At 36.9% G+C, this 13,589-nt stretch overlaps 1 protein-coding gene across 4 annotated transcripts in view; it reads left to right on the top strand.

The window, feature by feature from the left end:
• The window catches only part of Inpp5f (inositol polyphosphate-5-phosphatase F), a 147,884-nt gene that overhangs the window by 20,678 nt on the left and 113,617 nt on the right, over positions 1 to 13,589 (top strand). For all 4 annotated transcript variants that reach the window (XM_023708983.1, XM_023708984.1, XM_004625623.3 and 1 more), the window contains exon 2: positions 3,384 to 3,464. In XM_023708983.1, the coding sequence (XP_023564751.1) occupies positions 3,384 to 3,464 (81 nt within the window). The remainder of the gene's footprint in view (positions 1 to 3,383; positions 3,465 to 13,589) is intronic.

Raw genomic sequence — 13,589 nt, 5'->3', positions numbered from 1 at the left:
CCTCAGGCAACTGGAAACACTAAGCTTGGCAAGGTGGAGCATACCTATAATTGTAGTGCTCTGGAGGCTGAGGTAGGAGGACCAAGAAGAGTTCAGCCTAGTCTGGCCAACTCAGCAATTTAAGGAGTTGCTGTCTCAAAGTAAAAAACAAACAAAAAAAGAGCTAGGGCTGTAGCCTTAGGGCAGAGGTCTTGGATTCAGTCTCAGTCCCTTCCTTTTTCCCTCTTTCCTCCTCCTCCTCCTCTTCCTCTTCCTCTTCCTCTTCCCCTCTTCTCCCTCCTCCGTCTTCTTCCTTCCTCCTCCTTCCTCTCTGTTTCTCTCTCACTTTTAACTTTTGGATGAGTATTCATTATATCAACCTAAATATAATTCCTGGATGTAGTGTTGTTTTTACTTGTCGTTATCTACTTGCCACCAATTCTGGGAAGTGTGGGCCCATTACCTTTTATTGAAGTCTCTCTACAAATTGGCCTTATTTCACTTTTCCACTCTTAAATGAAATTCAGATGTATACTATATCCACTGATCTTCTGTTTTCTGGACTCCTTTATTTTTACATCATTTTAGCCTGATACCGTGTCTGGTTCCTGGCAGGTATTTGATCATGTGTTTCTCCAATGATAGGACAAATTCCAGGACAAACTATACTTTCCTTTGTATAATTTATTTCTCTTTTCTTTTTATGCTTGAAATTCCATTCTTCTGTGTAACTTACTCTGTCTACTTTAGCTCTTTTTCTTCTGCTTTCCTGTACCTCATTTGATAGAGCTCATTTGGTACTCAGTGGGAGAGAGTCTTACAACATGGCCTATTTGTTGGAGGTTAGAGTGGGTGAAACCTTTTCCTTGGCAAGAGTATATTCAGAGATATTTAGACTTGGTTTATGTGATACATGGATTCTGGCTTGCAATAAAGTTAGATTTAAATATTTAAAAATTAACAAAGATAAAAGTGATGAGAGTGTGGGTATAGCTCCATGCTAGAGTTTTGTCCAAGCATGTGTGAAGTCCTGTATTGTCCCCAGCACTGAGAAAGAGAAAGAGAGAGAGAGAGAGAGAGAGACAGAGACAGAGACAGAGACAGAGACAGACAGACAGAAACAGAGAGACAGTCACATAGACAGTCCTTACTGATATTCAGCTAAGGATACATAATGAAAATCTAAATTATAAACATCATGTTTAAATGTAAACATAATGAAAATGGTAGATTCTTATACAAATTAAAAATAAAGATGTCAAAGATTTAAAGTCCTTAATATAAAAGAACTCATATACCAATAAAGAGAAATTGTTAGAAGATACTAGCAAGAAAATTGCAGTAGAAGAAATAACAGCCAATTTTATAAATAAATGTTTAATCATATGAGTAATAGAAAAAAGGCGAACATCCTTTAGGCAGTGGATGCTGTTGAATTAGCAAAATTTAAAAAACTACTGGCAAAAGTACTGTAAAACAAGCATTTACATATGCTTCTGGAAGAAAGCTTACTTGGTATGACCTTTGTAGAAAGCAGTTTGGTAGTAACTGAGAGCTTTGCATTTTTAATGTTTTAACCTAATAAGTTCCTTCTTAGGAATTAGTCCTAAAGCTCTTAAGGAGAAAAATGAAATATTTCTTTTTTTTGAAATATTTCTATAATATTCATCATTTATCAGTGTTTTTCATACAAGAGAAAAACTTGTAATCACTTAAATGCACAAAAGGGAGGAAGTATTTCCTTAGGTGGAAAATTATGAAACCATGAAGTTATAATTTTGAAGAATATTTTAAAGCAATTAGAAAGTGTAATGCTATGTTTTTGCAGTTTGCTGTGCAAACATATGGCCTGAAATGTAGCAAAATAATGTTATCTCTGGGTGATAAGGTGGGAAAATAATTTTTCCTAAATTTTATTGTGTTACTTTTATAATAAAGCATACTGTATAAAACTTCTTGTTTGACTGATTAGCTCCATGTGTAGTTTCTGAGGGAGGCACTACAGGCAGGATGTTTTGGAGGACAGATTTGAGCTAGGTCCACTTTACTTTCTTTCTTTTTTTTGAGACAAGTTCTCACAGTATAGCTCAAGGGGCTCAAACTCACTGTGAGGCTGAGATTGCAAGACTGGCCTCAAATTAGTGACTGTCCTCCTGCCTCAGTCTCTTGAGTCCACTTGTTTACTATTTATTTATTTGGTCTTGTTACCTACTCCAGGCTGACCTTGAACTTACTGTGTAGCCCAGGCCTGAAACTTACATCAATCCTCCTATATTCCTCCTAAGCAAGAATATAACAAAGCAATCTTCCAGCCTCCTAAGTACTGGGATTACAGGTCTGTGCTACCACATCCAAATTCATCTTGTTTTTTATTACACCTTTGTCCCCAGCCTCTGTGTGGCATGACCATACTCTTTCTAATTAATGGCATGACCATTAACTTCCTTATACTATCAAATAGGACTTCTAATACCTAACTCACAAAGTTGTCAAGATTAGAAATGGTAATATATAATATAATAATATTCAAATAAATTTTAAAACTAAACTACTAAGTGTGTAATTACTGTGGGAGTTATAGATTAAGTATGTTTCGCTAAAATAAAATTTAAATGGTAATAATTAAAGTGCAGTTTTAGTTTTCTGCCAAGAAAAACATTGTTTTCATTGTTGTTAATCTGTTTCAGTTGTTGAACTATTACAGATGTCATGTTTATCAACTTGGGTCCCCCAGGAGAATTAATTCCTTGTTATCTTTAGGCATCCATGTGCGTATAATGGATTTGCTTCTCTCATGTGCATTATGGTACCAGTTATATGCCATTTTGTTTCTCATAGGGGAGGAGACAGTCACCCACATCATTGTGGTCTGTTCTGTGGTTCAGATAAAAAGTCCTGATTGAGATGCCCAGCACATAGAAACACTAAATAAATAGAAATAGTTCCTATTGGTTTTTGCCCTGAAAGTTGTATGTAAGAGCAGTGACTTTCTGGATTTCTTTGCTCTGTATATGCCTTTGGGAAGAGGTATTTTGCAGTGTGATCCAGTAAGTGGACAGTTGTATGGCGATCTGGCTCTATGCTACAGGACTTTGAGCCCTTTCTCCCATTTGCCCTCATGTAGTGTAGCAGCCTCTTTCTTCCACTGTAGGGCGCCAAAGTGCTGTTTCCCATCTGGGTTGAGTTTCTGAAGTCCTCTCCCCATAATTGTCTTAGTATTAGATACTTATTTAGGCTTCCAGCTTCATGGTTTTTCACCATTTGCTTTACGGTATAACATTCAGTGCTGGCTGTTTATTTCTGTTGTTTGGGGGTGTTGATTTTTTTTAATATATTGGTAAGATAATTGTTTTAATATGTTTTCTGATGAATATATTTTTATGACTGTTCTCATTTTATTTTAGCTACTGATTTACTTCTTGCCTGGAATCCTATTTGTTTGGGATTGGTAGAAGGTGTTATTGGGAAAATTCAACTTCATTCAGGTATGTTTCTACAAACTACTTGTCAAATGTAGTGTGGCATTCAGTGACATTGACCTACATGAAGAATCTTTTGTCTTAGCTTTGGTGTGTTCAAATGGGTGTAATTTCATATGTGAAAATAGGTTAAAGCTTTAGAGATATAAGGATAAAGCTTCAACGAGACATGGTGGCACATACCTATAATCCCAGATGCTTCAGTGACTGAGGCAAAAGGATGGAAAATTCAAGTTCACCCTGAGCAACTTAGTGAGATTTTGTTTAAGACTGAAAAAGCTTCAGAGAAACCTTTGTCCTTTACTAAAAACAAAATAAAAAAATGAACAGAAACCTTACTGAATACCCAACATGTGTCAGAAATTTTGCTAGTTGATGTAACACAGTAGTGAGCAAAACCTTATCCTTTTTACCCTCAGGACGCTTACAATTTAGGAGGAAAGACAGATATGAATAGTTACATAAATATATAGTTATTTGATGATTATAGCAGAATTTGTGAAGAAAAGGTATAATTACTGCATACATTGACTTCAAGGGAGGGAATAGGAGCAAAGCTGGAGAGGAAGGCAGGTGGCAGCCTCTGATTGCCCGGCTTTGAGTTATCTGCCCATTCCTGATGCATTCAACTCTAGCCAGAAAAGAATATGGGTGTCTTAATAGTCTATGTGGCAAAACAGAAAAGGTGGATATGTTGGGAGCCATGGAAAATAGGAAATCGATCAAATGTGTGTAGGTGGGACTAGACCTCAGTGCCTAAAGCAAACAAGTTACCTCAGTCCTGGTTGGTTAAAGTGAGCTATTAGTCATTAGGAAACCTTGTGTCACGTGTTACTAACTTTGCAAAAGTATAAGCAAAATACCATTTTGTTGTGGGAAAAAAAAAATATATATATATATATATATACACATATGTATATGTACATATACATACACAAGATAGTTAGGATATACAGCTACTTTCTCTTAGTTCATTGATAAGAAAGGTTTGTACTAATATTGTTTAGACAAGATATCATGTCTACATCTTGTCCTCTGAATAACTACTATGAAGACAACAATATACAATGCATTAATTATTGTAACTGTCCTACTAACCTATTTTGAAACTGTTTCATTGCTATTTTATCTTTTTTTCTCATTAAAATGAATTAAAAAAATAAAAAAAAAATAAAACAAAAATAGTCTGTGTGGGCTTTGCAGGGACTCTTGTCCAGGGCAGACATTTGATGGACAGTCTAGGTCATTTTCCAGGTCCTCCTCTGGAAGGACAGGTTCCTGGGTTTGGAAAGAGATTTTTATTTTTTTAAAACAGCACAAGTAAACCAGGCATGATGACAAACACCTGTAAACCCAGCACTTGGGAGCCTGAGGCCGAAAGATTATTGCAAGTTTCAGGCCAGCCTGGGCTAGATGGAGGGTTCAAGATCAGTCTGAACTACATAGTGAGATTCTGTCTCAATAAAGTTGAGTCCCACAAAGCTAACTGGAAAGAGCTAACTGAAGCACTATATATAAATACCTCTTTTTTCTTGGTATCAATTTTTTTTTTTTTCAATACTGGGAATTAAATCCAAGGCTTTCACAATGAGCTACATTCCCTAACCCTTTTTAAGTTTTGAACAAGGTCTCACTAAGTTGCTAAATTGCATAGACTTGACTTAAATTTGTAATTCTTCTGGTTTAATTACCCACAATGCTGGGATTAAAGGCTTGTACTACCATGCCTGGAAGTTTTAATCCTTTTAAAATAAAATTATTCAGAGAGCCGACCAAATAGCTCAGCGGATTAAAGTGCCTACAAGCAGGCACAGGGGCTAGGGGTTCAATCCCTGTGCCTGTCTGCTAGCCCCACCCCAGAGACATGCTGAGATGGCAATTGAGACTGGGCATGGTTGCTTGCATATATAATCCTAGCTCTTGGGAGGCTATAAACAGGTGGATCACTATGAGTCCAATCTAGAAGTGAGACCCTGAACATCCTGTAGACCCTTCCCTAAAATACAAAAATAAATAAATAAAATCATTGAGTATTTTGGACTATTTTTTGTGATTTAGCACATATCAGAGATGATTTAATTTTCTTTTGTTATATTCTTTTCTTCCCCCACTTTGGTTTTTTGAATGTATTTTTAGCTCAGTATTCTGGTGAATGCCTGCAATCCCATAACTTAGGAGGCTGAGGCAGGAGCATTTTGAGTTCCAGGCTAGCCTGGGATATGTAATGACTATAGGGTTTTGTAAAATATACTCATATATATACCAACCAGATTAAGAAAGGAAATATGACCAATATTAAGGGCTCTCTTTGTGCTGTTTTGCTGTTTTGTAAAACTATAGGGTTTTGTAAAATATACTCATATATCTACCAACCAGATTAAGAAAGGAAATATGACCAATATTAAGGGCTCTCTTTGTGCTGTTTTGCAAGTGACCTGTTTACTTTGTAGAAGAGATCCTACTATTTAAAATTTTGTTCATATCATCCCTGTTATTTTCTTTTTTGTATTTTTAAGGAAGGGTCTACAAGTATTCAGGGTCTCACTACTAGATCAGACTTGTAGTGATCTGCCTGTTTACAGCCTCCCAAGAGCTGGGGTTACAAGCATGTGCCACCACACCCAGTCTCAACTGCTATCTCAGCACACCCCAGGGGCGGAGCTGGCACTGCAGGTCCAGGGATTGAACCCCTGGCTCCTGTGTATCCACTGAGCTCTTTGGGGAGCCCTATCCCCGTTATTTTCATTACTGCTTTTATTACATGTTTTCCTAGACAGTATGTTGCGAAGGTTTATACTTGGGAAATTTTGTATAAATGACATTAAGCTGCTCATATTCTTTCACCTTCTTTTTATTGTTTACATTTTTGAGATTTACCCATGTTGTTGTATAAAACTGGATCTAGGGCTGAGGAGATAGCTTGGCTTTCTAAGTGACTGCCTGGCAAGCAGAAGGACCTGTATTCAATCCCCGGTACCTCATGCCATGCTGGCCCTGCTATGCCAGCCACTGAAACCACATGTGGTGGCACACACCTATAATCCCGGTGCTGGGGAGGCTGAGACAGGAGGATCACTACGAGTCTGACTTGTGTAGTGAGACCCTGTACCAAATAAATAAATAAATGAAAGATTAAAACCCTAAAACTGGATATATTGAGATTTCTTTCTTTCTTTTTTATTTATTTATTTATTTATTTTAAAGTTTATTTATTTATTTGTTGTTGTTTTTGTGTGTGTGTGTGTGTGTGTGTGTGGCCAGCTCAGCCCACCAGGGGGTGGGGCTGGCTGGCATGTGGTGCTGGGGGATTGAACCACGGTCCCTATGCTTTGCTAAGCTTGTTCTAAGTAGGTGCTTTAGACCACTGAGCCATCTCACCAGCCCCCCTTTCTTTCTTTTTTAATGTATTTGGTACAGGGTTTCATTATGCAGCTCAGAATCATAGTGATCCTCCTGTTTTCAGCCTCCCAAGTACTGGAATTATAGCGTGTACCACCATGCAATCTCAGTGGCCTTCTCAGTGTGCTTGGGGGCAGGGCCAACATGGCCTGTGATGCTAGGAATCAAACCAGGTCTCTGTGTTTGCCTAGGCAGGTGTTTAGTCTACAGGGCTCTCTCACTGGCTCGATTTGTTCTTTTTCTTGTGATTGGTTTATTTTCTCTCCTTCCCCTCATTTTTCCTGTTAGAAGTAATACTGCTATGAGCATTGTTGTATATTCTACCTTTAGTAGGTTTTTAAAAAATTCTTTGAATACAGAGGAAAAAAGCATTTAGTCATTGTGTAACCATGGTATTTTAATAACAGTCTCCTACCTGTCCACATTTACATACATATATTTTTAATTCATTTACATGCTGACAGGATAATTTCACAACTGAATGTTCTGTGCTAAAATTCATTTTCTATTATTTAAATGACATGTATGAAACTTCTGAGTTATTTTTCTTCAATTTCAGTCACATTTGAGCAGTGAATAAGTTACCAAAAAACAGTCAGGAGATTCAAGCTCCATTTAGTAGCTTTGAGATACAGGAGAAAGTTACATGTTTCTTTTTATTTGTTGTTGTCTAGTAAGCCACCTTTTGAGCAAATGGCTTGATGCAACAACAGTGTATAATACCACATGAATCCTGTGTTAACTGAGTGGCTCTCCTGCCCTGTTCTTCGCTGGCAGACAGCCATTCTTGCAGTTGCGTGCTGGGAGGTTTGCCTTCACGTAGTCTCTTACTCCATGGATCTCCTCTTCTGATGTCTTTTTCTCTCCTGGACAGCCTGCACACTTCATCTGGGTACCAAGAAAACAGGTCCCACAGTGTAAATGCTTCACATTCGTAAAGATTGAGAACATTGTCTTTGTTACTTTTTTAGGGTATTGTGAGTCTCAAAATGAGGTTCTTCATTAAATTATAAATCACTACTTTATCAAGGTTGTTTGGGTAAAACAGATCTATTAGCTTATGCAAAGACATTTTTGTGAAGAATGCAAGGGATCCAAACTAGAAGTGGTGGGGCTGGGGAGATGGCTCAGTAGAATAAGTGCTTCCCTGGCAAGCGCAAGGGCCTGAGTTCAGTCCCCAGTTCTGCCACAAAAAAACAAAACAAAAGAAAACAAAAAGCCGAAAAAACTAGAAGCGGATGTTGTACAGAATCTGAGGTTACTTCCTTGGAGAAAGTGGTCTACAGTCATCATCTCTCCCTATACATGACTTTCATTTTCCCTTTCTAGCTTTTTCTATTTGTGTATATGGAGGAAAATATTTCTGCTATCAAAATGACATTCATATCCCTCAAACCAGCTAACATCTAAGATTCCATGTTATCAGTGGGGACTGACTAGCTATCAACAATAGTTGAATAGTGAGTCCGATTCAAACTCTTATAAAACAGACCTACTAGCCTAGTCTAGCCAATGGTCTGTATTGGTCATCTAGTTCAAAGTGCTCCATATGCCCACTTGCTTAGGTAGGAAGAGCAGTCAGAGCGTGAGGGAATGGACTTGGCAGGTAACCCAAAAGTTGTCTCTGATACGCATTGTATGAATACAATGAGTTTTTGATGCAACAGACATATGGTCAGCCCCTGTTTGTATGTCCTTTCCCTCCTTGTATCTCTTGCCTTTCTTTGGTCCCCAGACTGGAGGTTGACAGACAGTGAGCACACCTGTGATCAGGATATTTTAGAAGGAGAAGTGTTCAATAGGAGAGTAGAGTGAACTAGAAAAAATATAAAAAAGCAGAGCAGTAAAAATCTCTTCTCAATATATAATATTCCTTGAACCATATTTTTTCCCTGTCTCTAAACAGGTTTGATTATGAGATAGGAAATGGGAAGGAAGCAAAGGAAGATCTTTTTGGGGTCATCTGTTGCTCTTGCTTTCCCTCCGCAGTCCTGTGTTGCTCACTTAGCTTGTCACCCTGAGCATCCACCTCTCTTTTCTTCTTCCTTCAGCTTCTGTGCTTCAGGATGCTACATTTCCTTATTTCCCTGTGCCCTCTTCAAACTCTTGCTTCTGGCTTAGATTGGCCCCAAAGAGCTGTGTTTTTGTTATGCATAGAACTGAGCTAATGCTTTGAAGACATTTCCCAAGGGACCATTTTATCTTTGGGGAGTAAAGAATGTGGGGAATAAAATGACTGCACTTAAACTTTCTTTCACTCCTGTTTCCCTCCTACTGATTTTCTACATATTAATGCATGAATTTTGTTCTTGCCTAGTGAGATGGGAACATAAATTTATTTGAACAGATGTCATTGACAGTCTTAAAATGGCGTGGGTGAACCAGGCCGCTGTTCCTGATTGTCACTGAACTCTGAGCTCTGAGAAATGTAACAGGATCTCATGACTTAGGGACTGTATCACTTTGCTCAGGCTGCCACAGCAGATCTTTTAGGCTTGGTGACTTAAATAACAAAATTTTATTATCTTAAATTCTAGAAGGCAGAAGTTGGAGGTCAACTTGTTGGCAGAATTGATTTCTTCAGACATTTCTCCCCTTGGCTTATAGGTGTTTCATTTTCTCATCTTCATTTGGTCTTCTGACTGTGACTGTGTCTCTAAATTTTCTCATCACATATTGGATTAAAGTCAACATTAAGGAACTCATCTGGATGTTATTACCCGTTTAAGGACTGTCGCTAAATACAGCCACATACTGAGACAGTAAGGGTTAGGATTTCCACATTAATATTGATAATTCAGCCCCTAATATGAACCTAATGTCCCCTGAAATGCTTATTATAAAATATTTCACAGAAAACCTCCTCAATCTGGTCTATTTGGGACCGAAAGAAGACTAGTTTGAATAGTTCCACAGTGGCCTTGTGTCAGTTTACATCATCTCTGCTTCAGTTGCTGTTTATAAGACAAAGATGATAGTAGCTCCTTAATATAGTTACTGTGAGGATTTAATAAAATCCTACAAGTGAGTTAGTTGTTGGACAAACTAGGCACTAGTATGTGCTGGCTATTATTTTTCTTCCTTAAAGTTTCTAAGAGGTGTTAGATATTTTTATTAGAGAGCCACCTAAATTCTAGATACATAGTTTTGAAAAACTGGACTTATACATGGACTATTTTTCTGTTAATATCGTCACAAACTTGTAATGTTAAGTCACTAAAAACTCCATTGTGAGGCTCTGTAAAATATTGTTTTAGTACCAAAACAGTATTAGCATTAGCAAAAGTTATATTTTATAATTCATATCCCCCTTTAAGAATATATTTTGTAAGTATTTTTGCTGTAGTATTCTTTGCTATTAATGGAGCACTTTTAAAGATTTTAGAAATTGTTATTAGTACATGTTTGCTATATATAGTAATAATATACTTTGTAGGGAGTTGGTCCATGTACATAGCACATCTTAATTCTTTTGCTTCTCTCCTCCCTCCATTTCTAGGTGCCCTTCTCATCTGCAAACAGTTTATTTCCCTGTTTCCTATTACCTATCATTTACTTTGCTTTTAAAATTATTTATAATTTGGGTTTCTTATAAGAGAAACCAGGTGATACTTAAGTTTGTGTTACTTATTTCACCTAATGTTATGATCTTAGAGTACAACCATATTCCTATAAATGACTCATGTTTATTCTTTATGGCAGACTACTGCTCTATTCTGTATAAATGCTGGGTTTTTTTCTTTTTTTTCCTAGCAGATTTTAATTAGCTATGCCTGTTTTGAAAATCTATAACATATGTTGTATGCTACCCTGTTTCTGTCTTTTTAAATTAATTTTATTGAGAAACAAATAGTAATGAGACAGTTTCAAAACAGGATAGTAGGACAGTTACAATAATTAATAATGTTGTATATTGTTGTCTTCGTAGTATTCATACTACAAGATGCAGACATGATATCCTGTCCATACACTATTAGTACAAATCTTACTTCTCATTGAATTAAGAGAAAGTAGCTGTATATCTAACCTATTTTATATATACAGTTACACAATGTTCCTTCATTTATATCCCCCCTTTTCATTTAGATTTGTCAGAGATGGGTATTCCATTGCCGTTTATATATTATAGGTGCATGAATTCAGCAAAATAATCCAATATAGTCCAGTAGTCATAGTGGGTTATCCGTAGGACTGTGCATACCTCAAAAGTCATCTCTGAAATTGCTGGGCTCCAGACCTTGTTCCCTGTTCTAGCTGTACTTTCTACTACCCTCTTCATTTTTTTTTCCATAATTTTATTGAGAAATAGCAATGAGACAGTTTCAAATCAAATTGGTAGGATAGTTTCAATAATTAACACATTGCATACTGTCTTCCTAGTGGTTATTTGTTGTACAAGATGCAGACATGATATCCTATTTTCAAACACTATTAGAACAAATCCCTCTATTCATTGAATTAAGAGAATATAACTGTATATCTATCCTAACTTTTTTGAATACACAGATACAAAGTGGACATTCATCTGTATCCCCTTTTTTTGTTTAGTTCTGTCATTTAAATAGTATAGGTGCATGAACTCAGCAAAATATTCCAAAACAGTCCAGTAGTCCATAATAGTATTGGGTCTTCCGCTTGACTGGCAGTGTCAGAAGTTGTTGACCTGAGTCCCCTACATCTCAACATAACAACATGTTTTCTGTCTTTTTTTCTATTTGTTTTTGCTTCTGTTGTTACTCTTCAAAATAAAATAAAAATTTTAAAAAGAAACATTTTATTTTATTGTATTTTTGATACAGAGTCTTGCTACAACATGGATTGAACTCAGGTCTTTGCAATTGCTAGGCATCCATTTAAGCCACTGAGATCTATCTCCTCACCCGTAAATGTCATGTTCTTTATCCTTTAATCTGTTTATAAACATGTCTAATGAGCCACTTTTAAGAAGCTAACCAAATAATTGTTCTGTTAACCCTATGCTTAGAAAATACCTATTTAGAACTGTTCACTTGTTTTAGGATTAGAAGTCTTTTTCCCTAGACATTTGCAGGCAGGTAGACTTTCAGCCAGGTGCAACGTAGTCTTTTCAGAAAGCTTGGATGTGTCTCTAATGCTATTGTAAATATTTTTTATTCACTGTAGTGTCTAGGAGGAAGTAAGTATGATATAACAATTATAATTACATGTTAATTTTTTTCCTTAGTTATTGTTATTGTTTTGATTTTTATTTCCTTATTTTATGCCCTCTTTGGAGAATTAAACTCAGAGAAAGCATGGGTTGAGACAGTGTCTGTTCTGCTGACTTGTATCCCTGTGTTCTGGCCCACACCTGGGGAGTCTAAACCAGGAGGAAGTTGAGTTCAAGGCCAGCCTGAGTGCCTACTATGGGCCTGCATTCAGTTCTGCGGGCTGTTGGGTGAATAGAATTTGGAGTTTCCAAAATCATAGACTCACACTTGAATCTGAGTGGCAGATGTTAATTACCCAATCACACAGTTTTATCATTAGGCTTAAGTTTCTTTTCTTTTCTTCCTTTCTTCCTTTCTTTCTTCCTTCCTTCCTTCCTTCCTTCCTTCCTTCCTTTTTTTTTTTTTTTTTCTGTATTTTAGGGAAGGGTCTATAGGGTGTTCAGGGTCTCACTACTAGATCAGACCCTTTACAGCCTTCCAAAAGCTGCGATTACAGGCGCACACCACCACCCCCAGTCTCAATTGCCATCTTAGTGTGCCCCGGGGGTGGGGCCGGCAGGTAGGCCTGGCCCCTGTGCCTGCTTGCAGGCGCTTAAATCCGCTGAGCTATTTGGCCAGCCCTTGGCTTAAGTTTCTAGAAGAAATTTGTGTCATGCTGTGGGCCCGAAGAGATAGGGTTGGCGTCCCAGATTGAAGGCATCCCTGAAGAAATGTGTGATCTAAGGCCTAAAAAGTGAGGACTTGAGCTAATGAATGCAGTGGGGGCTATGGGAAGGATGAGAGGAGATATGGTGCATGGCAGAGTAAACAGCTGTGCAAAAAAAGCCCATATGATCGATGTTTTCCTAACATTTACTTTCTTTGCAGTATACCTATATCTTTACATAGAACTCCTTCATTAAAAGATGATTTTTTTTTTTTTTTTTTTTTTTTTTTAGCATAGAGATTATAAGTGGATCACAAAAACTCTTCAGTTTAAAATATAGTTTGGGTACTGAGAAGAGGATAAGCTCAATTAGAATAAGAAGTATCTGAATATAAAAAGTACATAGGCTCATCAGCAAAGATATATATCCCACAATATATTTAGAGCTAGTTTGAAAAGAAAATTGTCAAGTCCTGATTAATTTGGCAATAGTCTCTTTGTTTAGTAATTGAGTTACTCTTCATAGTACTGAACAATCACAGACAAAAATTCACTCAAGTAGATCTCATTCATTAAAATAATATTCACCATCTGTTCCTTTTCCACTTTTGAAGTGGTGAGAATGTCTCAGTAATCAAGATAGTAAAATGCCTTTTGCATATGATTTAGAAATTGATTTGTCTTCTCTAAGGATACTTTCTTGAAATGGTAAGAAATATTTTGAATGTTTTAGTGATAAGTAAATTAAGTATCTCTAGCATTGGTTAGTACTGTACTTGCTCATAAAACCATTAGACAAACCTTCATTCTTCAAGGATATTAGAAAAGTGCCCTTGCAGAGCTCTCAGCCTGGTTCCTGGCCCAAGGCATTTTATTATTTATTTAGGTGTTATTTAT

This window comes from Octodon degus, unplaced genomic scaffold (assembly GCF_000260255.1).
Source record: "Octodon degus isolate 3935 unplaced genomic scaffold, OctDeg1.0 scaffold00010, whole genome shotgun sequence".
Classification (NCBI taxonomy): Eukaryota; Metazoa; Chordata; class Mammalia; order Rodentia; family Octodontidae; genus Octodon; species Octodon degus.
Note: the sequence above shows the minus strand (reverse complement) of the source record. Positions and strands in the feature narration are given on the sequence as shown.